Source organism: Prionailurus bengalensis, chromosome D1 (assembly GCF_016509475.1).
Source record: "Prionailurus bengalensis isolate Pbe53 chromosome D1, Fcat_Pben_1.1_paternal_pri, whole genome shotgun sequence".
Lineage (NCBI taxonomy): Eukaryota > Metazoa > Chordata > Mammalia > Carnivora > Felidae > Prionailurus > Prionailurus bengalensis.
In genome coordinates, this window is record NC_057346.1 from 99,266,663 (window position 1) to 99,292,774 (window position 26,112).

The following is a 26,112-nucleotide window of genomic DNA, read 5'->3' on the forward strand; positions in this document are numbered from 1 at the left end:
CTAAGCAAAGAATATGTAAATGGGAAAACAGAAACCAAAATAAAGTCTAGAGTCATATTTATACGTACTCTATATGGCAGTAAGAACCAATAAATAAGTGACTGAATAAAGAGATAAAGTAGGGGCGCCTGGGTGGCTCAGTCGGTTAAGCGGCCGACTTCAGCTCAGGTCATGATCTCACAGTCTGGGAGTTCAAGCCCCATGTCTGGCTCTGTGCTGACAGCTCAGAGCCTGGAGCCTGCTTCAGATTCTGTGTCTCCCTCTCTCTCTCTGCCCCTCCCCTGTTCATGCTCTGTCTCTGTCTCAAAAATAAATAAACACATTAAAAAAAATTTTTTTTTTTTGGGGCGCCTGGGTGGCGCAGTCGGTTAAGCGTCCGACTTCAGCCAGGTCACGATCTCGCGGTCCGTGAGTTCGAGCCCCGCGTCGGGCTCTGGGCTGATGGCTCAGAGCCTGGAGCCTGTTTCCGATTCTGTGTCTCCCTCTCTCTGCCCCTCCCCCGTTCATGCTCTGTCTCTCTCTGTCCCAAAAATAAATAAACGTTGAAAAAAAAAAAATTAAAAAAAAAAAATTTTTTTTAAGATAAAGTAAATAACCAAGCACATGAGCAAATTGACTATAGCAACAATGACCACAGGAAAGCAATACGAAAAAATAAAAGGAATAAATTTTAAAAGCCAAAATACAAAGACACATTAAGTAGGGAATTGAAAAGAGAAGCTAATGACAGCAAAACTAAAAAGTACATAAACCCTTAAATTCCAAGGCCACATATACAAATCATGAGAATCACTACTCTTTCCATTCTGCAGTTACCCTCATTCCTTGACCTCTTCTCCCCACCCCACCCCACCCCCACCCCCCGGCTTTTTTTAAACCTCTTTCTCCTTTAATCCAACCTCCTGGCAAGACACCAAGGCTAGGCCACCAAGAAGAAAATAAAAAGGTATCATTCCTATCTTCATGGACCTTATTATATTACTTCTTCTTAAAGTATTACTTCTTCTGGGAAGACAGACATGCTAATTACCAAAATATACAGACCATCTCCACTTCCTCCCGTCCCACTTTTTAAATCCACTTCAGTGGATTTCTGAGGTTTCCTCAAATTTTTGGATCTTGACTGGAAACACTCTCCTGCTAGTCTATACACACATTCTCTCTAGGTAATCTTACCATTTTCCTTGACTGTAAATACCACCTCTCTACCAAGAGCATCAGATTTACTGCCAGCACCCCTGCCAGCAGCACTCAAAGGCTCCTTGCTGGATGTCTCCACATGTTTTTAACAGAAAGCTCACACTCAGCAGGGCTTAAGTTGAGGTCTTCCTCCTGCTCCCCAACTCTAGTCAAAATCTGCTCCTCCTCAAATGTTTCCATCTCAGAAATGGCAACTTCATCTATCCAGATGCTCATGCCGGAAATCTGAGAATCATACTTGACTTTTCCCTCTTCCCACATATTCAATCCATCATTAAGTCTTGCCCGTCCTAATTCTAAAATATCTATTGGAAAAAAAAAATGTATCTATTCATTTTTTCTACTTCCTCCCATCTCCATTGCCTACAGCCTAGTCCAAGCCATGATATGGTCATCTTTTGCGTGGACCACAAAAAGACATCTTTAACTATCATACTTCCCCCACTTCTCTTTCAAATTTTCCAAATTCCAAAATTTTTCCCACAAATTTCCAAAAGTTTCCACAATGTAGCTGGAGCAACCTTTTAAAATCATATATTAGGGTCACAACACTCATACTTAAAACCTTCCAACACTTCCAGTTATATTTAGGAAAAAAGTCCAAAATCCTTAACACAACCCTGCCTACGTCTCTATCCTCATCCTGTGCCCCTCTCCTTCCTCCCCCACTGCTCACTGTACTCCAGCCACACCAATCTTCTTCCAGCTTCTCAAACTGTGCCACGTTCCTTCCTACCCCAAGGCTTTCATACACGCTATTCCCTTTGCCTTTCCCTTTCAGCCTTCTAATCTCTGCTTAAATATCACATCTTCAGGAAACTTTTCCCAAGGCTCCAATATAATTCAGGGTCCCCTACTATAATCTCTTTTTTACTTCTCCATCATAGGACTTGATACACTTTGCAATTACACATTTATTAGTGTATTTTTTGTTTACCATCTCTCTCCCCTATGGACAACAATCTCTAGAAGAGCATGGACAGAGTCTATTTTTGTCACTCTAGTCTTAGTACAGTGGTAGTAGTTTAGAGAGTTTAGAATTGTTTAAAGTAGTTTAGAATCAGTATAATTTAGGGATTAAGAGCAGGAGACTATGGAGCCAGACTGCTTGGATTCAAATCCTGGTGCTGCCACTAACTAGGCTCTAAGACCTTGGGCAAACTGCTTAACCTCTCTCTGTGCCACAATTTCCACATCTACGAAATGAGGAAAATAAAAGTACCTACACCACAAAACTGTAAGAATTAAAAGAATTAATGACACAAAGCACTTGGTACAGTACCTGGCACAAAGCACTTCAATAAGCACGGTTCTGATCAGCTCTTATTATGGTATTCATAACACCTACCACAGTGGTAGACAACATTTACTGAATGAATGGATGGGTTAATTAATTAAAAAAAAACAAGACTCCACTATCTTCATTAAATAGGTTTTTTAAATGACAGCACAGGAATTTTACACAGACTTCAGAGAGGAAAACAAAAACTGATAGTTAAGGCAAAGACTGAAGCACCCACAATTTATGATGGCATAAAGGGACAAGAGGAATAAAAAACTAACTCTACTGCATTCCTGTACCACTATATGAAATACAAGTTCACTCTTCCAGAAGTTTACCCAAGTTGATTTGGTAACTTTGACTTTTCCCTAAATATCACTCTCTTCCATGCCTTTAGACAACTTCTTCCAAATCGTTCAAGTACTAATCACAGTTCAAATACATGGTAAAATTCAGATGCTAAAATTTTCTACCTGTTGGGCAAAGAAATGTTTTTCTGTTCCTAAAATAGCTCTGGCCTGTTTTACCATATATATTACAGAATCCTCAAAATTCCGTCATGTCTCTTCTACTTGGAATTCTTTCAGACACTGTTGCTTTCTAGGTTTCTCTCTCCCAGTAAAGACATACCCTCTCACTTTAACTTGAAGCACACTGAGGGAAAGGAGAAACAAATACACTGCTTGAACTTCCTGTTTCCTGTTTAAGTTTTCTCAGAAGACACTGAACTTCAATCTAAGCATCACTACTGTTTGTTGTCCTTTTGGGGAACATACAATCTTTAAGGTGTTATAATAATAATATTGAAAACAATAACAGGTGGCATATATAGCACTATCTGCTGTTCTAAATGCTTTACATATATTCTCTCATTCATTTCTCACAATTGTATGGTATTCTACACATGAAGAAAGGCACAGAGATGTTAAGTATTTACGTAAGTTGCAGAGTTAGTAAACAGTGGTCCTGAGATTTGGACTCAGACTGCCTGGCTCCAAGAATCAGTGCCACTAGGCTGTTATTCAAGAGTCTGGGAAGACATATTTTTCTATCCTGTTTTCACTGGTCAGCTAGGCTGAAATACTCCAAATCTCTCCCCAAGTCAAACAGGCATATTAATCCTCTGCAACCCAGCAAAATTTCAAATGTTTCATTATATCATAAGCATATACACCTAAAACAAAACAATGTTAACTCATGGGAAACTACACGTTCTATCCTGGGAAGCAGAAATAAACAAATGATGAAATAATGAAATGTGAAATTTGCCTCAGTTAATTCGACAGACAGACATATGATTCCAATAAGCAGCAGTAAAAAAATGCTACAAAACACTTTTAATATCTTGAAAGAAAGGTACTAAACAAGATTATAAGTACATATTATCATATACACATACTCAGCAGCAGCAGCCTACATTTTGCCTCTCTCAATTTCACTACAATCCTTCTAAATCTTTCCCCTTATATAAGGCTAAGTACTTCAGCTTAGTCTCTGCTACAAATAAATCTGAAGTCATGTATCCAGTGTTTAAATTCACTGAACTCAAATTCCAAAGAATAATTATTTTAGAAAAAATTAACAAATGAAAACTAATTAAATTCAGGTCACATTAGAAGTAAAAATTAAACTCATTAGCCAAGCATGCTGGACATTTCTAAGTCATAGTGATCCTTTATTATGCCAAATCCAGTGTCACCATACACTAAGTAACAAATATTACATACAGCAATTTTATCTTTTTTTTTTTAATTTATTTTGAGAGAGAGAGAGGCATGAGAGCATGCATGTGGAGGAAGGGCAAAAAGAGAGGGAGAGAGAGAGAATCTCAAGCAGGCTCTGCACTGTCAGTGCAGCCCGGTGAAGGACTCGAACTCACAAAGTGTGAGATCGTGACCTGAGCTGAAATCAAACACTTAATAGACTGAGCCACTCAGGCACCCCACATGTAGCAATTTGAAATGAAGACTTCCACTGTGATGGCAGAAAGAGAACCTTAATTTACTGAATCATGATATGTTGTGATTGCAACTTTTTAACAGGATTAAAGATGCCATGACTGAAGACTCCACTCTCCCCATGAACACCCAGCGCCCTCCTCACTTCTTCATCTTGCTGTCAGCCCTTGTTTCTTTCAGAGCACAGCCTAAATTTCAATATCCATCAGATTCCTGGTCAACTCTGCTCCCCACTGGAATAAACTCCATAAGAGTAAGAATATTCATGTCTACTTTTGTATCCCACCATCTAATGAGCATTCAATAAATATTTGCTAGATGAACAAAAGTCTGAAAAGGAAAGGGTTGAAACACAGAGTCACAATCAAGAAATAGTTCCAGGGCACCTGGGTGGCTCAGGCAGTTAAGCATCAACTCTTGATTTCGGTTTAGGGCATGATCTCACAGTTCATGAGATAGAGCCCCATGTGGGGCTCTGTGCTGACAGTGCAGAAACTGGAATTCTCTCTCTCCCTCTCTCTCTGCCCCTCCCCTGCTCTCACACATGCATGCATGCACTCAACAGTTCTTGCGCGCACACACTGTCTCTCTCAAAATAAATATACTTAAAAAAAAAAAGAAAAGAATAGGGGAGACTGGACGGCTCCATTGGTTAAGCATCAGAATCTTGATTTCAGCTCAGGTCATGATCTCATGGTCCGTGAGATCAAGCCCCACATGGGGCTCTGTGCGGACAGCATGGAGCCTGCTTGGAATTCTCTCTCCTCTCCTCTCCTTTCTCTCTCTCTCTCTCTCTCTCTCTCTCTCTCTCTGTGCCCCTCCCCCACTCACATGGCTGCTCTCTGTCTCTCAAAATAAATAAACAAACTTGGAGTACCTGGGTGGCTCAGTTGGTTGAGCATCCAACTCTTGATTTGGGCTCTGGTCATGATCTCATGGTTTGTAAGATCAAACCTCCTTTGTGCTCTGCACTGATGGTGTGGAGCCTGCTTGGGGTTTTCTCTCTCTCCCTCTCTCTCTGCCTCTCCCCCATGCTCTCTCCCTCTCTCTCTCAAGGTAAATAAACAAACTTAAAAAAAAAAAAAAAGAAGAAGAAGAAGAAGAAGAAGAAGAAGAGGGGCACCCGGGTGGCTCAGTTGGTTAAGCATCCAACTCTTGATCTCAGCTCAGGTCATGATATCATGGTTCGTGAGTTTAAGCCCTGCATCGGGCTCTGTGCCGAAGCCCTGAAGCCTGCTTAGGATTCTGTTTCCCTCTCTTTCTGTCCCTCCCCTGTTTGCTCTCTATCACTCTCAAAATAAATTAAAAAAAAAGAAAAAGAAAAAAAGAAAAGAAATAGTTCCAGAAGGTCTGACAGGGATACATTGTACCTTAGGAAACAACACAGCACAAGAACAATACTCAATAAAGAAAGGAAAAAGTTTAGGTGGAGAAGTGGAGATTATCAACCCTAAGAAAAGACAGAGAACAAAATGGAAAAGATACTACATTAATCTATAGACACACAGGCAGGACTAACTGGAAGACAGGGGGTAAATATTCTCAGCCTCACCCCATCTACACATACAGCACTTAAAACTTCTCTTTCACTGGCACTTCCAGGCATTCACTCCTTTCCACACACATACTAGTTAAGCTCCTCCAATGCTGGTTTAATGTTTGTCACCTCTATCCTCCATGACTGTCAGGCATAATGTTGCCTTGAAAGAAACAAGTTGTCCAAGAACTTAGATGACTGCTCACCATTGCTGTAAGATAGCATAGCAGTTAATATCTAAAGAGCACTTTATCTTTTTAAAGCAGTTTCACATACTTTTTTCTCAATAGAAATATTATGATAAAAGTATTATCTTCCCCATTCTCTAAACACAGGTTCATAAAAGTATTCAAAGCCTTGTTTTTAAATCCCAACTCTGCTACATACTTGCTGTGTGATCTTGGTCAAATTACGTACTCTGAGTTCAGTATCCACTGGGAAAATAATATCTACCTTAAAGGACTGTTGTATTAAATGAGATAATGCCTGTGAAGAACATGACATAGTAAATGCCCAGTAAAGGGGAGCAACCTTCCCTACAGTCTCCTTAAATAATTTGTAAAGGATTTCTCAGCTATGAAGTGTATAAGCCTAGGACTTAAATCCAGGTCTCCTGATTCCTTAATCTGTTTTCTTCACACTACATCATTTTGGCAGACTGCCACATACTACTGGGCACATAAATACATTCTGACAATAACTGATCACAAAATTTTTATCTATCAGTAACTAATTTTAGCTTTGCAAAAAGGGGGAAAGATAGATCTAATTAACTTTGGGGTGGGGGGAGAAGGGGCTTGAAAATATAAAATATAAATCACCCCCAAGCCACAGGACAAGTTGTACCTGTACAAACAGAAATTATGACAAGAAACAGAAAGTTCTCTCTGGGTTTATGAGGAACAATTGGAGAAGGAAACAAGAATGACTATGATTAAAGGAACTTAAGGAGTTTTGGGGGCCGGGGGGGGGTTGTTTATTTTGTTCTGTTTGTTGGTTTGGGGGGGTTTTTGGTAAACCAAACCACTGGGCAAAAAGATCTGCATCCCATTCCAAAATAACTCTATCAAGGCTGAGATGTATCTTTAAAAAAAGAGACTTCAGTGTGCTAACAACAAAACTTTTTCTCAAACTGCTTTCAGAGCAGGATAAATGGGAATAGTGAGATACGTTGTCAACATTCATGAAGATCCTTGAAGATCATAAATGTATGGACTCAGTATTAATAAGAAGCAGAAAGAAGCATGATCAAAAGAACAAAAGTCTGGCTTGCATAGCCGGAAGAGCACGCGATTCTTGATCTCAGGACTGTGAGTTCAAGCCCCACAATGGATGTGGAGCTTACTTACAAAAAAAAGAAAAAGAGAAGAAAAAGAAAAAGAGTAAAAGTTTCATAAGCTTCCTAACATGTATTGAAGATAATTTGAAAATTATACAATATAAAACCAAATTATTACAGTTAATAAAAATAACAAGTAGTTTTCAAGTGATACATATAATTAATCTTTTCCAAGGTAGAATATAACTCCTTCCAGGACAAGCTATAGAAGATATTCAAAGAAGTTCACATCTTTAATAATCCTCAAGAACTTTCTCACGAAAAGAGAAGATAGAACAATTAAGTCACATTCTGAACCCATAAATTTCTGAAAGGAAATGCCAGAAGAGAGCCTGATCTGACACTGACAGAACAGAGCAAGATTTAACCAAGAATGGTAAATTGTAGAGTGAATTTCTATCACAAAGCAGGGTAGAAGCCAATAAGCTCTATCTCTATAACCTCACCACCAGCACCACAACCAAATTTCTTGTCTTCCCCAATTCAACTTAAACCTCTGCTAATTATTTCCTATAGAAACGTAACAAAATGTTGCTAACATTTTTTGTGACACTCCTAGCAAACTCCATCTTTATTTAGCATTCGTTAGGAGTCACTGAGATACTACATTAACTACAAATTCTATGCAGAATCAATTCCCAGGAGATAACGTCGCTTCCTTCACTAAATGCTCTCCTCTGATATACGTTCTCTTCTACCATAAAAACTTTTTCAGAGAGCACACATTCTTAGCCTAACTTCCCAATCAAGGTTCACCAGTCTCTTCTTTAGTTCTTTAGTTCACCAGGCTCTTCTTTAATCCCTTTCTGGAAGTTCTGAGGTCCTGGTAACTAGGAAATCACTGATGACCAAGGACCCCACGTTTAGATATTGCTGACCTCAAAATCAAAAACATTAGAGGAACAATAACCTTTCCACAACTCATATTAGAATTCTAAAATTGTTAAAAACAAAACAAAACAAAACACATACTGTATAGTTTCCACCCAAGGACTAGAAATTTAATCTGTTCTCTCTTTAAAACCACTGTCCTACTGATTTTACATACTATGGAAATACTTATTCAACCTAAAACCACCTCTAGCCTGAATATTTTTTTTCAACAAAGAAGCTACACAAATTAGGATCGTGACACTGAATCCAATGAAAATAAAATGAGTAAGAACGCTTAGTCCCCAAAGTTTCTAAGTTGAGAGAGAAAAGGAAAACGGAATGGAGATGCCAGAATTTTAACTTTAAATTTAAGTATCTCAATATTTGAATGAATCCTACACAATGGCTGTTTAGTATACGCACAACTAAACCACTAATCGAATATGATAAAATTGTTCTGAAAACGACTCCTTGGGTTTCCTTTGGATTCTTCCTAGAAAGCAAACTCTTTAGGGCAAATATCTGATTTGAAAATCTTCACCAATCCTCCAACCTTGGACATTAACCACTTAACAACATAGTTGGAGATTTCCATCGAGAACAAGCTGGGGGGGGGGGGGGGGGGGGGGTAGAAATAAGTATCAACCAGAAAGCAAACTGGTCAGCAAACAAAATTTTCTATCCAAGAAACAGAATTGCCATTGCTTTTCTCACTAAAATGATACAGACTTTGACAAACAAAACCAGCATGGTCCCTTTACTTCTGAAGTCACCAGTGACAGAATCTGTATTCCCAGGTAGGAGAGATCACAAACGACAAATCGCTGTGTACATAAAGTGACTGGTAAATAGAGAGGGAGGGGGGAAAAAAACCCGAACCTGCAAATGACCAGAAAACGACTCATGGTACGTTTAAAGACCTATTTGGGACGTGGGGAAAAGTCAAGTCCCAGAACGCTGCCTCAGTTTCCCTATCCCCAAAACGCAAGAACATGACACTTCGCTCAGAGCAGCCAGGGGGCCGTGTTCCACTTGTTTCCACCAACTCGAGGGTCCCTTCAAAGGTCGGACTCCGAAGAGGTCCCCAGCGCAATCGAGTCATGACACCCGGGGCCTTGGGGGTGGGGAGGCGGGAGGGGAGACCGAGGAGGGGCAAGCGCGCAAAGCTCTATCCGTTCCTGGAAGGCGATTTCCCCCCAACACCCGCCCTAGACCCAACATCCCCTCCCTACCTAACCGCGTAAAGCAGCCCCAGCATCTCTCCCTCCTTCCGGCCTCTCCCTCCGTGCCCTGCCGCCTCTCCGACCGCGCCCCCGAACGCAGCCGGGTAGCTCCTCCTCCGGCCGTGTCTCCGCGGCCAAGCCGCCCGCCCACCCGCCGGCGCCAAGGTCTTCTCAACCCGCCAGCGGAAGGATGCCGGGCCGGGCCTCCCAGGCTCCTCCCGGGCCTACCTGCAAGGCGGGCGGAGGCTCCGTCTGCAGCCCAGCGACGGGACCCAGCCACCGACAAGAAGAAGAGGCAGGAAGGAAGCAAGGGGTCCGCTCTACCGACCAGCGGAAGAAAGCAGCCTGAGCGCGGGGCCTCGCGGAGAAGTCAGCCTTCGACCCGGCGCCGCCGCCGCTCAGGAGACATCAAGCAAGAAGACGGCGCAAAAGATCACCGAATACCCGAACGGCCCAGACATCATAGGATGAGCGCCCAGCCAATCGTTCAAGGAGATGCAGTCGAGCGCCGAAAAACTGCTCCGCTCCAACCCTAGGTCCGACTCCCGGCCAAGGCATGAATAAACAAACCCAGATCATAAGCGGCGGAGTAAAGTAGCCTAGCCGGTGCTTCTGCCATTTTCTGTGTTGCTTGCCAGCGAAGTTGTTTGGAGCACCGGAGTTTTTCTTGAGTGTTGGAGATCAAGGCATAGCACAATAACACTTACCAGTTCAGCAACTAAGTTATGGACTCCCAACATTATCCCAACTGAGCAAGTGTGACTCTTAGTTCCCTCACGGACAGTGAGGTACATGAAAATAAACATACATATACATGACAGAGGCACAGAGAGACAATGAGAGAGAATCCAGACTGAGAAACAAAGTGAGTCAACGCTGTTAAAGTTCCACTTTAGGTCCCATAAAACACAGCAAAGAGAAGTTGGGAAAATTCAGGGGTTTGTAGGCTGAACTTAAGGCAGGAAAAAAAAAATACACGTATGCTTTTTAAAATTTTCTTTCAGGGGTGCCTGGGTGGCTCAGTCGGTTGAGCGTCCGACTTCAGCCCGGGTCACGATCTCGCGGTCTGTGAGTTCGAGCCCCGCGTCAGGCTCTGGGCTGATGGCTCAGAGCCTGGAGCCTGCTTCCGATTCTGTGTCTCCTTCTCTCTCTGCCCCTCCCCCGTTCATGCTCTGTCTCTCTCTGTCCCAAAAATAAATAAACATTAAAAAATAAATAAATAAATAAAATTTTCTTTCAAAGGCCTGGAGCCACGGGTGTGCTTCTTATGTGATGATCAAAATTTTCCTTGGGTTCAGAACCGGCAAAAGTTGAAATTTTCATCATCACAGCAATAGTCCCTTTCTGAAGTCTTGTAGTAGACAAATTAATATTCTCAGCACAAGTGTGAATTAATATGTACATCCTAGGTACAATTCAATAAATCACATAGATCACTCCAAATATGGATTACCAAGTGTGAGCAATTATACAGCTACCGTAAGTCCCCCCTAAGGGGAGAGTAAAGGCGTAAAAAAGAAATGATAGTCCAAGCCCTTAAAGAGCTTATAATCTAATCAAAGTGAAAGGTCACATCCTTACAACATTACCTTTATTTATAATTTATTACAATTTAAAAAAATCTCCTTTAGGTCCATGACAATGTTCAAGGGACAACTCATATATATAATGCAGGATAGAATCAGCATCCATAATATGAGGATGAAACACTGGGCTTTTGTTGTCTACTACTGTTTTAGGGGACTTAAAAATGAGGAAACATAGCAACATTTATGAAAGTCTTAAAAAAGAAAGAATTGAATAATCCACTTCCAAAACACAAAGTTTTGGGGTGCCTGGGTGGCTCAGTTGGTTGAGCATCTGACTCTTGATTTGGGTTCAGGTCGTGATCTTGTGGCTTGTGGGTTCAAGCCCCTCATCAGGCTCTGTGCTGATAGTGTGGAGTTTGTGTGGGATTGTCTCTCTCCCTCTCTTTCTATCCCTCCCACTCTCTCTCTCTCTCTCTCTCTCTCAAAATAAATAAACTTAAAAAAAACACCAAGTTTTAATTTGTTCATGTTCCCATGCAGTCCTAAGAAATAGCCTGCATAATGTTTTAAAGTTTAAGCAGAGATACAAGTGTTATTGTTTCCCATTGTATCATTTCCCTATTAAGTCTTTAATAGTTGTTATTTTTAACAATTGCACAATATTCCATTGAGAGGATATACTGACCTTGCTCCCCATTGTTGGATGTGTATGTTGCCTCCAAACATTTTCTGTGTAATAGGTATTGCTGCTCTTGGAAAGAGATAATTGTAACCTTTTTATTTACAATTAGGACCTATTGCACTTAAACAAAAAGAGTGAGGAAGCAAAGTAGAAGTGTATTTCTCCATCATGTAAAAGAAACCCAGAGATACACAGCCTAGGGTAAGGTGTGCCTATTTGGTATCAGGAACCAGGCTTCCATCTTGTTCCTTTGACATCTTCAATAAGTGGCTTTTATCCCAGGTCCAAGGCAGCTGTTCAAATTCTAGCCATCATGTCTACATTCCAAGTAGCAGGAAGCTGAAAGAGGAAAGGCATGTCTCCTGCCATAAGGACATATCTTGAAAATAGCACAGGACATTTCCACTTATATTCCACTGGCCAGAATTTAGTCACATAGCCACACCTAATTGGGAATTAGTCTTTATCCTGGGCAGTTCTCAAAGTCAAGAGCAAAAGGATACTAAGTGTCAACTAAATAAGCAGTCTCTGCCACATTCCTGAAGCCAGATGAGGAGCAACAAATAGACTTTCCTTTGCTGTCATCCAGGACTGAGATTCTATTCCCAGAATACATGTTTTAGAGAAGCTTCCTTCTTAGAAAGGCTTGTGGGGCATAAGCATCTAAAGCTATAGCCCTCATTCAAATTTGACCCAAATAACATTATTTTGAAACCTTGATTTCAGTGAGAAAAACTAAAGAAACTAATTTCAAGGCTACAATAAATTTTCAGTCTTCAAAAATGGGAGGCTTTTATTTTGGGAAAAACACCTGAAGGGTATGCAAATATAAATCTAAAACCATCACCTGAAAATGGAGCTATTTTATAAGTTGAGGCTAAACTTCTCTGTGAAACCATGAAAAAGATGATTTATTCTGCAGGCAGAGTTGCATCTCTATAGATAAATTTCTCTAGAGAACTGTTTCTTTTCAAGGGTGGATTTAGGATTCAGCGTGACGGTAAACTACTGCTGGCTCTTATGGAAAAGTCAAGTTGGACAGAAGAGTAGATCACAAGAGATCAGGAGTTGAAATTCTCAAACCTATAGGAATGTCCTCACATTGAGGGAGACTTAAACCAAGTGGGCAGAGTAAAGATCATACTGGGATATATCACTGATACTTACATATCAGTGTTAAGACTTAATAATTCATTATTATGTTGATTATTGCTTTTTGTATTATGGCTTGTATTGGCTTGTATTATGGCTTGTATTGTATTATGGCTATGTATTGTATTATGGCTCTCCTGGGGGAGCCACCCCCTTGAAGGTAAGATAACGCTTCTCCTGAAGTAGGGTGACCATCTGTCCCAATGAGCTGAGGATTAAGGGGTTTCCCAGTACAGGGAACTTTCAATGCTAACACTGCAATGGCTCTGGGCAAACCAGGACAGTTGGTTACCCTAAGAATGGACATAGCCACTGTCAACCACTTGTAAGGATTGTAAATCCATGTCAATCACATGTAAGGAACTTGTAAAGACTAAGCCAGGAAAAGAGGATTGGCACTTGTAGACATGGAGGATTTGCCTGGGATGAAGGGTGAAAGGAGGCAAAAGGAGAGAAGGGAAGGAAACTTCCTTGAATTGGCTCTGGGCTCTAAAAAACATCTACTACGCTCTGCATAATAGAAATCAGGCCTGAACCTAGGATGAAAGAACCCTGTAGCAGTACCATGAGTCATCTTATTAGGAATTCCAGGAAGAGGAATTGGGACTCGAGCAGCCAAATGACCAGCCAGTTGTAGTTGCAATTCTGTTCTGTTCCTTTGTAGCCTGGTCTTATGGCACTCTGGGGTAACGTACACACTTTGGGCTGGATGGTAAAGGTAGAAGCAGGGTAATGATATAGGAGCAGCCCAGTGAAGGAGAGAGATCCCAGAACAGCGGGTAAATCATTCACAGTAGAATTATAGATGTTTCCTTCTTCGGAATTATTTATACAGGATAAGCTTTCAGTGGCACAATTTACCAATAGATTGAATCATATGAACATGTTAAGACTCTAGAATGACAAATCAGCCCTTTCATAAACATGTTTATGATATATATGTAAGGGTTAAAGTCTCAACAGAATGATAGATCCTTACTGTTTTGTTGGACACACATAGAGATTGCTTTCAATTGGACTGTTTTTCTTTTTTTTTTTTTTTTTAATGTTTTCATGTTTATTATTTAGAGAGAGAGAGTGTGCAACTGTGTGAGTTGGGGAGGGGCAGAGAGAGAGGGAGAGCAAGAACCCCAAGCAGGCTCCAGACTCCATGCTGTTAGCGTGGAGTCTGACGTGGGGCTTGATGCTACAAACAGTGAGATCATGACCTGAGCCAAAATCAATATTTAGATGCTTACCCGACTGAGGCACCCAGGAGCCCCTGGATCTTTTTTCTTTTGAAATGTACTAGCTTCTGATTTCGAGGTTTATTTTCCTTGCTCCTTTCTAGTATGAGATCTCATCACTCTCATTTGATTATCACAAAGGGGGTTTAAAGTGTAGTCATGAAAACAACAAAAACTCCTGTGAATTTTATGTGTTAGGGAACTGGAGTGTTCCCAGCATTCAGCTAGTATTTTCCCTTCCTTCTTGCATTGACATTCTCATGATCAACCAACTCTCACTTAACTGTTATCTTATTCTCACAATTTCATAAAATCTGGGTGGGATCTACAGAGCAATATGGGCCCTGAAGACATGTTATGCGTACACACAATGATTAAGTATCCTTGATTTCTTTTTTTTTTCCTAACTTGCCTTCCATTGTCAGGGACAGCAACTGCTAAGCTCAGTCCGAGAGCTGTTTTGTCATTTCAGGTTGGGATACAATCACAGTGTCTGTTATCTGTCTAGCTTCTATTTTACCCCTCCCGCCTCTTATATGTCTTCACTATATGACCCCATTAGTCTCAACTTAGATTAACTTGCTAGATATCCTTTACAGTCCAAGGGTCAGGAAAGGAGACCCATCTCTGTTCAGTTCATTTTAAACTAAGAATATGTTTGTGGTCTCTCTTGTGTAGAATTTGAAATTGGCAAACCAGTGATGACCCAATATTGTGGTTTTATCTTAATATATCCTGGGACTTTGCTGTCTTGAAACATCTAAGGGCAAATCTGGAAAACTTCTGGGCTGACCAGATGGCATCATCTACAGGAAGATGAAGCTTACATAAGACAGGCATAATCCTTGACTCTTTCCCAAAACTGTACCAGGAAGATACTAAAAATCCACAGTAAGGACCTCAAGAGAAGACTTCTCAGGCACTTATGAAAAGTCCCTAAGGGCAAACCCTTGGCAATCGAAGTACAGACCCTGATCCCACCCCTAGATCATTTTAGGGAAATTGTAACCAAGGACTGAAAAAATCCTGGCCTGTAAAAATTCAGGTTGAAAGGAGATTAAAGAAATAGATTTGAACAGTTACTCTGTGGAATTATTAGGAAATAAAATGCCCCCAGGGAAAAGCACTGCTAGCCAATATTCAGTCACTTCAGCACTTAGAAATTATCTTTGGTGTGCAAGTAATAGACTTAAAATTACCTTTGAAATCTCTCCAAGACTGTCCCTCCCACTCAGGCTTCATGTTACCATCTAGTGAGTTAAGTTGTGAAAAGCCCCAAGTTTCCTGTAATGTAGTTTTTCGGGCTAAAATGCCAGACACTTTCTAAGTTCACATTCCACTTTGGCACTTATGATATGTGGATGTCAAGTAACCCTTTCCTCATGCAATATGCACAACAGAACCAAAACTCTGTAGGGAAAAATACCCATCTCAGGACGCTTGGAAAGACCACAAGAATTAAAATATTGCCTCATGAAGGGGACAAAGCAAGCCTGGTCACAGGTTAGCTTTTACAAAGGAAGAATATGTAACAGGACACCTCTACAGAAAGAGTAGAACTAACATTCTCAGGCACCTCTTTGCGGTCCATTGTCATCTCAATGACATCATTGTACACATCAAGCTCAACCTCCTGCCACATGGACCCACTCTTTATAGGGTAGAATGATGATGGGAAATAGCATTTGGAGTAGAAATAAACAGCAGATAACAATCCATAATTGTTTTTAATCTTGGGGATGAGTCACCCTCAGTTTATTTCCAAATTTCTTCTGTCATCAGCTGTTCATTTCTTTACTTTGAAAATCACCAGATTAACACTGCCAAAGGCAGGTAGGAAATGATCCAAGAGGACAATTCTGAGGTATCACATGGTGAGTTGATGAGAAACCAGGAACAAGACAATCCTCAGGAAAGTCTCTTTTTTGTCCCAGCAGAGGCACCAATGTGTGAACCTAATTCACACTTTCTTTATTCCAATTAGGTTGTTTTTATATCAGTGTAATTTTAGAATAAGACTTGGTGGGGATTATTCATTTCCTGGGAAATTCTGTCCATGATTTTGCACGATATCCAAATAGGTCTAATGCCAAAATTCATTTCACACCAAGAAACTATGTTCTTTTTACTTCACTTTCTTACTACTTTCATGTATCTTTTTATTCTCAAAGTCTTCTTTCTGTACAATGAATTTCAGAGCAGAATGGCCAAACGGATATTCTAACATCATGAACATAAGAAATGTGATCTATTTAGATGTGAGCTGTCAAAACCTGGGTGAATCTCCTCTGTCCATCAATCTACCAGGGTCTTTAGATCTGTAAAGTGTAAACCTGCTATTTTATCTATATTTTACTTGTCTTCTTTGAGCTGATTGGGGTCTTAAATCCATCTATCCTCTAACTCCTCCTCTGGGTTGGAAAGAGGAGATTGGAATCCAGATGTTCTCCCTAGAAACCAACTGCAAGTCACAGTCCAACTACTACAGAAAGACGGAGGTCTCAGACTGTCCCCAGCATCCTCTTAAAAACACAAGGCTGCAAACTCAGATTAGCAGCCACTCACTTATGTCCGAAAACCATTCCCGAACTCACATTTACTCTTTACGCTTGTCTCAGATGATGTCTATATAGGCAGCAAAGTAGAAAGTTCCACCTAATAATCCCACCTACTAATTTAGGACAAACACATATAGTTTTCATTTGAAATCTCCACATAATTTAAGAAACAGACAAAAAATATCTGGCTGAGCGCCGTTTTCCCCTTTGCTTTGATTTTGTGGGCACAATCATAAATGTCTACTACTAGTGACTTTTCAAATGAGTGGGGCTCAACCTGGAGTTCACTGGATAGCAGGGAACTATTTATTGTCTTGTTTTTGGTTTAGCTAATATATTTGCAAATGTTATCAAGATATCCTGGCATAGCCACAACCCTTCTAAAACACACAGATTAAATGTCGATTTGTGACAAGTGTCCACATACTCATTCATGCTAGATGATGGGACTCTGTATGGGGCGGTGAGGGCGAAAGTTTGTCCCAACTCCTCCTGGAAAAGTTTCCCTTGCCCCCAGATTTCACATTAGCTAAAATGAGTGAGCATCAGCTCTTGACGTATTCGGTCAGCCTCTAGGTCCAGGGACTCCATGTGCTCATACTCTTCCTCAGGGGGCTGTTCCATGGGTCCTGTCATTGGAGAGGACCAAACATCCATCCCATGCTCCAGGGAGATGTTGTGGAGGACACAACAAGCCAAGATAATGTGGCTGGACTTTTCTGGTGAGTACTGCAGTGCCCCTTTGGATCCATCCAGGCAGCGGAATCGGGAACAGAGGGTTCGGAAGGTCTTCTCAATCACACTGTGAGTAGCAGAATGGGCCATATTATAGCGATATTCCGCTGGAGTTTCAGGAATGTGAAGGGGGGTCATGAGCCAAGTACGGAGAAAGAAGGAATTGTCACCTGTGGGGAAGGTCCAAAGAAATAATAAGTCATTCTTTTTTTTTTTTAATTTTTTTTTAACGTTTATTTATTTTTGGGACAGAGAGAGACAGAGCATGAACGGGGGAGGGGCAGAAAGAGAGGGAGACACAGAATCGGAAACAGGCTCCAGGCTCTGAGCCATCAGCGCAGAGCCCGACGCAGGGCTCGAACTCACGGACCGCGAGATCATGACCTGAGCTGAAGTCGGACGCTTAACCGACTGCGCCACCCAGGCGCCCCAATAATAAGTCATTCTAATTGGAATACAAACAGAAAGGAAAATCTAGGAACATATATAGAGAATGGATGCAACAGACTCTGGAGCCACCATGCCCCAGAAAAACCAAGAGGGAAATGTTGTGGTAAAAAGAAGGCATGCTAGGATCACGAGCAGTAAGACATGGGTCTTGGCTGGAAATATCCTTCGTTTAAACCAACACAGAAAAAGGCTGACAGCTTTAAAAACAAACAACCAACCAAACAGCCAAGTCTGAAAAAAATGTGGGAAGAAGGTGAAGGCACTGAAGGAAATAAAATCCCTGACTTTCTAAACTCAGAGATCTTGTTCTTTAATAAAAGGTTAGGGGGCACCTGGGTGGCTCAGTTGGTTGAAGGTCTGACTTCAGCTCAGGTCATGATCTCGCGGTTCGTGAGTTTGAGCCCCGCGTCAGGCTCTGTGCTGACAGCTCAGAACCTGGAGCCTGGTTCAGATTCTGTGTCTCCCTCTCTCTCTGCCCCTCCCCTGCTCATTCTCTGTCTCTGTCTCTCTTGAAAACAAACATTAAAAAATAATTTTGAAAAAGGTTAGTAAAAACTATCATATAGCAAGCAAACCTTCAAAATCTCCAAAGAGAAAAAGTACAAGAGAGAAAGAGAGAGTTCTTCCAGGAAAGCTCCAAACACTTGTGAGGAAAATTTCTAACCTTACCATTACAGTGTCAGGTCTGAAAGCACTACCTACGGATTTCAGAGCGCATATCTCATGGACAATAATCATTCATCTTCCCAGTGCTAAGAACAATAAGATCAAAGTCCCAGCACCTGTGGCAGAGATCAGACCTCAGGTGTTCCTAGATATTACATTCGCTAGAACCGTGCTTTGTAACAGAAACTGGTAGAATTTCACATAAATACAATGATACAAATAGTAACATCGATAAGGAAATCAGATCATAAGTCAGTTAAAATAATATATGCAAGGCATTTTCCTAAGGTGACTTGCTTATCAAATGATCTCAGGCAATGCTAAGAACAAAATACAATACAAGGCTGGGATGCAATGTCCTGTTACAACAGTACAATGTTTCTATAATGCTTAATTGTCCTGACTCACTACAGCCGGCCTGGGGGATGAAATATCTCACACAGAGGCACAACCCCTTAGAAATCTGAGACAACTTGAGAGTACCAACTTGCACAATAGCTGTGTTCCTGACCCACTATCAGTTTTGGTATGTAGTTATGGACGGTTCAGAGAGTCGGGGCACTGTCCCAAAACATACACAATTCCTTTCTCTCAGAAGCTTACCTTTTAAAGAACTAGATTAACTTTATTTAAAAAAAATTTTTTAGGGGCACCTGGGTGGCTCAGTCAGTTAAGCATCCGACTCTTGATTTCAGCTCATGGTTCATGAGAGAAAGGAGTTGTGTATGTTTTGGAACAGTGCCCTGACTCTCTGAAAAGTCCGTAACTACATACCAAAACTGATAGTGGGTCAGGAACACAGCTATTGTGCAAGTTGGTACTTCTCTGCATTTGTTTATATTGTATCTGCACTCTCAGTGTGGATTGGGATTCTCTTTCTCTCCCTCTCTCTCTGCCCCTCTCCTGCTTGAGCTCTCTCTCAAAATAAATAAACTTTTAAAAATTTATTTCTTTTATTATTTTTTAAAAGATTTTATTTTATTTTTTAATGTTTATTTACTTTTGAGAGAGAGAGAGAGACAGAGCGAGAGCAGGGGAGGGGAGAGAGAGAGGGAGACACAGAATCTGAAGCAGGCTCCAGGCTCTGAGCTGTCAGCACAGAGCCTGACACGGGGCTCAAACCCACCAACCATGAGATCATGACCTGAGTCGAAGTCGGACACTCAACCAACTGAGGCACCCAGGCACCCCTAGAGATTTTATTTTTAAGTAATCTCTACATCTAATATGAGGCTCGAACCCACAACCCCAAGATCAAGAGTTGCACGCTCTACCAACTGAGCCGGACAGGTGCCCCATCCCACCAAATTTTTTTTTTAATGCTTTTACTTACACATAATTGACATACAACATTGTATTATTTGTAGGTGTACCGGGTTAGCTTTAAATATTTAAGAAGCCTCATAACATTTTCAAATTTTACATTTAGTTGACTTCCTCAAGTACAAACTATCTTAGTTGAGCTCCACCTACTAAATACTGAATTTAAGAAACTGATGCTGAAAATAATAATGAAAATAGTATCAGTGACTCATTGAATACCTACTATGTAGCAGGCACCGTGCTGGGCACTTCAAAAGTATTATTCCTTATTATCCAATCCCAACTCTGCCAGGTAAGATATTACTGAACTCATTTTATAAATGAGAAGATCAAAATATATGTCAGCCGTCCTCTGATATGCCAGGCAAAGGAAAGAGAAGGAGCTAGTCACTAAACACTAATGTCAGACTCAGAGTCAGGAAAACAATGATGTAATGCTGTAAAAGAGAGTAAGATAAACATTAAGATGAATGCCAAAGCACAGAGATACTAAATGGTATTTGTTATACGTTTTTCTAAGAAATAGTATGAGCATTAGATGTGGAGACATAAAAAACAAGCTACTTAATGCAGACCTTTCATAAAATGCTCCATCGTTATTAACTGGTTATAATCCAAGCACCACTGAAAACCAGACACTCAGGAGGGGATTAGGATCAGAATTGTTAAACAGATTACAATTGCTTACATGATCAGTCATCCACAAGACATTCTGGCAGATCTTACCCAAAGCTGCTTAACAATACTAGGCCAAGAGCTGAAGAAATAAGAACTCAGGCTGAATCGTTTGCAGTACATTTAGAGAAGAGGAATTAGGTAATGCAGTTCTGAAGGGAGACATGAGAAAGACATGAAGGGATGACACCCATGGTGAAAATATGCTAAACACACACACACACACACACACACACACACACACAGGATCTCCCATACACCCCTTTGATGAAAACACTATTCTGAATTTTGTCATTTTCCCCCATTTGTTTATATTGTATCTAAGCAATATAATATTGCTCTTGGTTTTAAATTTTTATAAAAATGATTTCATACTAAAAACAAAACATAAAACAAACAACAACAAAAGGAATCTGGTTAATTCTACATTTGGCAAACAGAACTATTCCACAAATCTGATGGCGTTAAGATACAATCAGCCTTTATATACATATAAATATATATATATATGTATATATATATGTATATATATATATATACATATATATATATACATTTATTTTGAGAGAGAGAGAGCATGAGCAGGGGAGGGGCGAAAAGAGAGAAGAGAGAGGATCCCAAGCAGGCTCCATGCTATCAGTGCAGAACCCGACATGGGGCTTGAATTCATGAACCATGAGATCATGACCTGAGCCAAAACCATGAGTTAGATGCTTAACTGACTGAACCACCCAGGTGCCCCTACAATCAGCCATCTTCTCTTTTTTAACATCTTGCCATTCTTCTAATCCTGCCAATCTTCCCCTAAATTATTACCCCATATTATCCCCACAACTTTTAGATACCAGTGTTTTCTAGATTTATCTATTTGTATGAATCATTTGAGGGATCTATTAAAAAGGAGATCTAGAGGCTTTCTTTGAAGATTCTCACTCCCAAAGTTTGATGTGGCCCCATGATGTGTATTTTTAATAAATTCTCCGGATAACTCTTGATTTGGAAAATTTGTGAAATACTGTACTAGTTCAGGGCTCTTCAAACTAGTTTTCTTGTTAGAGTTCATGGAGGCTTTGCAAGGGGTATGTGCTAGAATTGCTAGTATTAAGGGAATCAATTTCCACATGGGTATATTTTTCTCATCCCTAGTGCCTACCTAGCATGTAGCCGGTACCAAAACCGGCTTAATAAACATTTTTTCAATGTTGTTGCCATATCCATCTCGCCCACTTTCACTCTTCCTGTAAAGAAGGGAATCAAAAAAGTACATAAAAGCTTGTCAGAGTTGGGATGCCTGGATGGTTCATTCATGACAGCATGCGACTGTTGATCTCCAGGTCATGAGATCAAACCCTGTGGGCGTAGAGCCTACTTAAAAAAAAAAAAAAAAAAAAAAAAAAAAGGCAGTTTTTCCTTATTTCAAACTATGTCCTGTAAACACCTCAAAAAACTAAAGCCATATTTCCAACTGAATCTGGGGTCCCAAGGTGTGAAGGAAAAGGGAGTAAGTAATTCCTACATGACCTTGAGGTCCTTAGCAAAGGGAGTATTTGCTGAATAGAGTTAATTCTTCATGTGACCTAGTTTTAAAAGTTAACCACAAGTGGCTTACATACTCTGCCTTAATTTCCTCATCCACAAAAATGTTGGTAATATTAGTATTTAACTCAAGAGTTTTTATAAGGATTAAGTGAGATAATCTAATGCAAAGTGCTTACAACATTGCCTGACAAATTCTAAGTGCTCAGTATGTTTTAGCTGGCTTTATAGTAGAGGTACCAAAGTGATTTCATAAGAAATGAGCTCGGAACCAAGAAGTCTCACAGCTGCAGAAGTAACTAGATGAGATACTTGCGAAACAGACTTTCTTTCATGTCTTGGTGTGACTTGTTTGAAAAAAAACTTTGAAAGCTCAAAAAAGGCACAAGGTGGGATTAAGATAAAGGTCTGGTAGGGTAAAGAGAAGGTGGTAACTGAAGATGGTGTGTAGAAGCAAGAACTCAAGAAAATCAGAGTTCCAAGACGTTGCATGTGGTACCCCAGCACCTCTAAACCAATCAGCATGACAGCAGTCTCTTCCCACTTGGAACATGGGAGAAATAAAAGGATATCAAAGAGAAATAATTCCTGAGTGCCTATTTCATGTTGAACACTGTTATAAGTACATGCAGTGCAGATATGATCAGTGGTTTTGAAAGAGAGGTCTTCCAATCATTCAGGTTTCTTTTTGTCTCTTACGTAGTATGTTGTATAGAAGATAACCTTTGTCCTATTGCTCATATAAGAGTAGTGCTTTAAAACAAACAAAGAGAACTAAGCTGCCAAACTCAAGGGTATTATCGCTATTACCCAACCATATTCCTTCCAGCTGTGCAGTCACCTCAGTGTGCACTGCTCAGTTTTGAGTGGGTTCGTGTCCTACTTACATCGTTAAGTCAGGCTTCCCAATAGCATTTGGGCAGATCTGTGAAGTCAGTTCCCATAAGAACTGTGTAAGTGCACTGCTATCATTTTCATAGAGACACCACAGTGTCTTATATCACACAAATATATTTGTACAATACTTTATAGTGAACTCTCGTATATATCACTTGATCTTAACAAGAGGTATTACTACTGTTGGCATTATTTTTAACATTTTACACATGATAAGAATCCAGGCTCAGCTGTATGGGTGTACTGTATTTAACCAGATCTGTACTGATTAAATATTTTGGCTGTATTTAGGGGAATGTTTTTGTAGGGTTGTTGTTGCTTTTTTTTCCAACTATAAAACACTGCTGCAATGTTATTTTACTTCACATCACCGCTACTCATATTTATTTATTGAATACACTTTCTTTGTGCTTATTTTATTTTTGAGAGCAAGAGAGAGAAAGAGACAGAATGAACAGGGGAGGGGCAGAGGGAGAGGAGAACAGAGAATCTAAAGCAGACTCTGCACTGACAGCAGAGAGCTGGATGCCGGGCTTGAACTCATGAACTTTGAGATCATGACTTGACCTAAAGTCAACTCCTTAACTGACTGACATACCCAGACATCCCAACTACTGTTCTTATTTATGAAGAAATGCCTCAAGATAAATCCTTAGAAGTGAAGATCTGGGTCAAATGCTATGTTTTAAAATGACGTTTCATGAATGTCTTTTTAAGTGTTGATTAAAAAAAAAAAATTAAGGCTCAGAGAGTTCTCACCTGAGGTCTTTTTTTTTTTTTTTTTTTTCAAGAGAGAGTCCAAGCCCGGGAGAGGAGCAGAGGAAGAAAGAGAGAGAATAAGAGAGAATCCCAAGCAGACTCCATGCTCAGCATGGAGTCCAACACTGGGTTTGACACCACGATCCTGGGATCATGACTCAAGCCAAAATCAAGAGTCAGATACTAAACTGATTGAGCCACCCAGGTGCCCCTGACGTCTCATTAAAAAAAGGACAGGACCGAGACTCAGGTCTATAGACTCTCAAATTTCATTCTGCTCTGCTACATAATTTTTCCATAGCTACAAAATGAAGCATTCACACCTGCAGACTTACCAAGCAGCCAGCTATCTTTGTGCATTCCGGCTTCAAACTGACTACTGAGGGAGGATTGCTGTAGCACAGCATAGTCCTGTAGGCTACCTGGCCAGTTGGTCTCCACAGTCATTAATGCCCCTCTGATGTCACACACCATCAGGCAGTTTAAAGAATGCAGACCTTTGCGGTTCACATAGGAGAGATCTTCAGCATTTGGTGCCTTGATTGCCACATGGATACAGTCAACCACCCCTATCACCCCTGGCATCCCTGCCAACCCATAGAATTCATCCTTCACAGCCTGCATGGAGGCTTCATCAGCTGGAAAGCGAATGAACTGTGTGGCTCTTTCCACAAGTGCTTCAGTGACATTGGCAACACACCGACTCATAGATGCCTGACTGATTCCAATAGCGTCTCCCATCCGAGTCTGGAAGGAACCTGAAGTATAGAAGCCCAGTGCTGCAAGGATTTGTGTCTCTGGGCTAATAGCCCTGGATCTCTGAGTAGGTCTAGAAAGACTCGCCCCTAAGAGTTCCACCAAGTAATAAATGAACTGTCGAGGAAACCCATACATGGACATCAAATATTCATCGGTCACATCATCCAGCTTAAAGCGGTCCAATGTCCGGTGACCTCGGCCATACAACAAGAGATCACAGTCAAGCACTGTTATTGGTATAGCCATGGTACATGCAAATGTGATCTCTCCTTCCCTCTGCTACTTTTCCTGAATTCCTCCCAGTGAAGATGTTGGTGCAAGAAGGTATTTAAAGAAGTGTCAGCATTCAGCAGCTAAATGGTTCAGCATCCATCAGTTAAATGGTTCTGGCATTTGTAATCTTCTCTCTGTAAAGGTTAGAAGAAAAAAGCATTAGAAACCGACCAAAGGCATCAAAGTGATTCAAAGGCTACAACAGCCCCTTTTCTCAGATTTCCATTCTGTCCAAGCAAAAGGTGCTACACCTGTCACTGGGTTTTTCTCCACTAGCTCATGGCTGCCCAACAGTCTCACTTTGGTTTGAAAGATAATAGGAGTTGTTTCCCATGTAGCAGAGCAGCTCCCTCACTGCAATCTATTGAAAGTCAGCCCTCAATACAAGGGTTTGTAAGAAAGAAAAAAAAAGAAAGAAAAAAGAAAAATATAGATAGATCATGGAAGTTGATTTTGGTGGCTCACTTAATGCCTGGCATTTAAACTGGTTAAAGCAAAAGCTTAACGTTGTGGGGCACCTGGCTGGCTCAGTCTGTACAGCCTGCAATGCTTGATCTTCTGGTTTTAAGTTCCAGCTCCAGGTAGAGTGTAGAAATTACTTAAAAATAAGATCTTAAAAAAAAAATTAATGGAGGCGACAGCATAAGTTATCCTTAAGGTAAAAGAGGTCTGCTCCTAACTACACAAGTCACGAACTAGCTGATATGTCATAACTATTCGGGGCAGGAATTGGTTCCAGCGGGTTTCATTATCCAAGCCCTCTGGTTCCACCTGTTAAGTACAAGATGGACGTGAGGGGTGCTCAAACCAGTCTAACAAGAGAGGAGGGGCAAAAAACTACCCACAGCCCAGCCTGGTGGACGCAGGTCATATGCTTTAACAACAGGCTTTCCCTTCTCCCCACTAAATCCAAATCTTGAGGCTGAGGACCAGAAAGTAGGGAAGACCACACAGATTGGAAGGTAGGCTCAAAAAGAAGATCCTGGAATAGCTAGAGCTGGGAGGCGACACTGCCGCTTTTAAAAGGCACCTCAGAAACTTAGAAGTCTGATTACGCTGGCCACTCAAAGTCAGCCAAGGCCCATCACCCACCTCTCCGCGGCTGCCAGGTTACCAGCATTCCCCACCCACCCACCCAGCCCCGTCCTGCCCTCCTCCGGAACCGGCGGCCTGGCACTAGCCGCCACGGCGCTCACCATAGGCACCGCCCCCCCTTGCGTCAGCGTCCTCCCTACGCCACATCTCAACTGCCGTTGCCACCACTACGTGCGGAAAGGCGGCGCACATTCCACCCCCGGCCCAAAAGTTCTCGCCCTTTCAAGGACCCCCCTCTTTACGCCTTACTTCCTTCAGAGACACGTGGAAAAATTGGTGAGAAAGATTTATATGAAAATATAATCAACTTTTTTTGGAATTCGAAGGAAAGAGATGAAATAGGGCGTCCATACCGTAGCGAAAGTGCGGATGAGGTTAGGCAGCT

The 26,112-nt window shown here is 41.1% G+C and overlaps 2 protein-coding genes across 11 annotated transcripts in view; both read right to left on the minus strand.

Moving 5' to 3' along the window:
* Nucleotides 1–9,740, minus strand: part of AMBRA1 (autophagy and beclin 1 regulator 1) — a 179,874-nt gene extending 170,134 nt beyond the window's left edge. For all 9 annotated transcript variants that reach the window (XR_006297466.1, XM_043581124.1, XM_043581122.1 and 6 more), the window contains exon 1: nt 9,641–9,740. The gene's annotated coding sequence lies outside the window, so the exon portion shown is untranslated. The remainder of the gene's footprint in view (nt 1–9,640) is intronic.
* A 5,969-nt stretch (nt 9,741–15,709) lies between these two features.
* HARBI1 (harbinger transposase derived 1) lies at nt 15,710–25,919 on the minus strand. Of its 2 annotated transcripts, none has more exons than XM_043582405.1 (3): nt 25,829–25,919; nt 23,936–24,766; nt 15,710–17,464 (listed from the first exon to the last, which is right to left on the minus strand). In XM_043582405.1, the coding sequence occupies exons 2-3, from the start codon at nt 24,603–24,605 to the stop codon at nt 17,085–17,087; spliced, it is 1,050 nt and encodes a 349-aa protein (XP_043438340.1). In that variant the 5' UTR covers nt 24,606–24,766; nt 25,829–25,919; the 3' UTR covers nt 15,710–17,084. The 2 variants fall into 2 exon arrangements, with proteins under 2 accessions (XP_043438340.1, XP_043438341.1); XM_043582406.1 differs by having other exon boundaries at nt 25,725–25,850.
* Nucleotides 25,920–26,112: the final 193 nt, after the last annotated feature.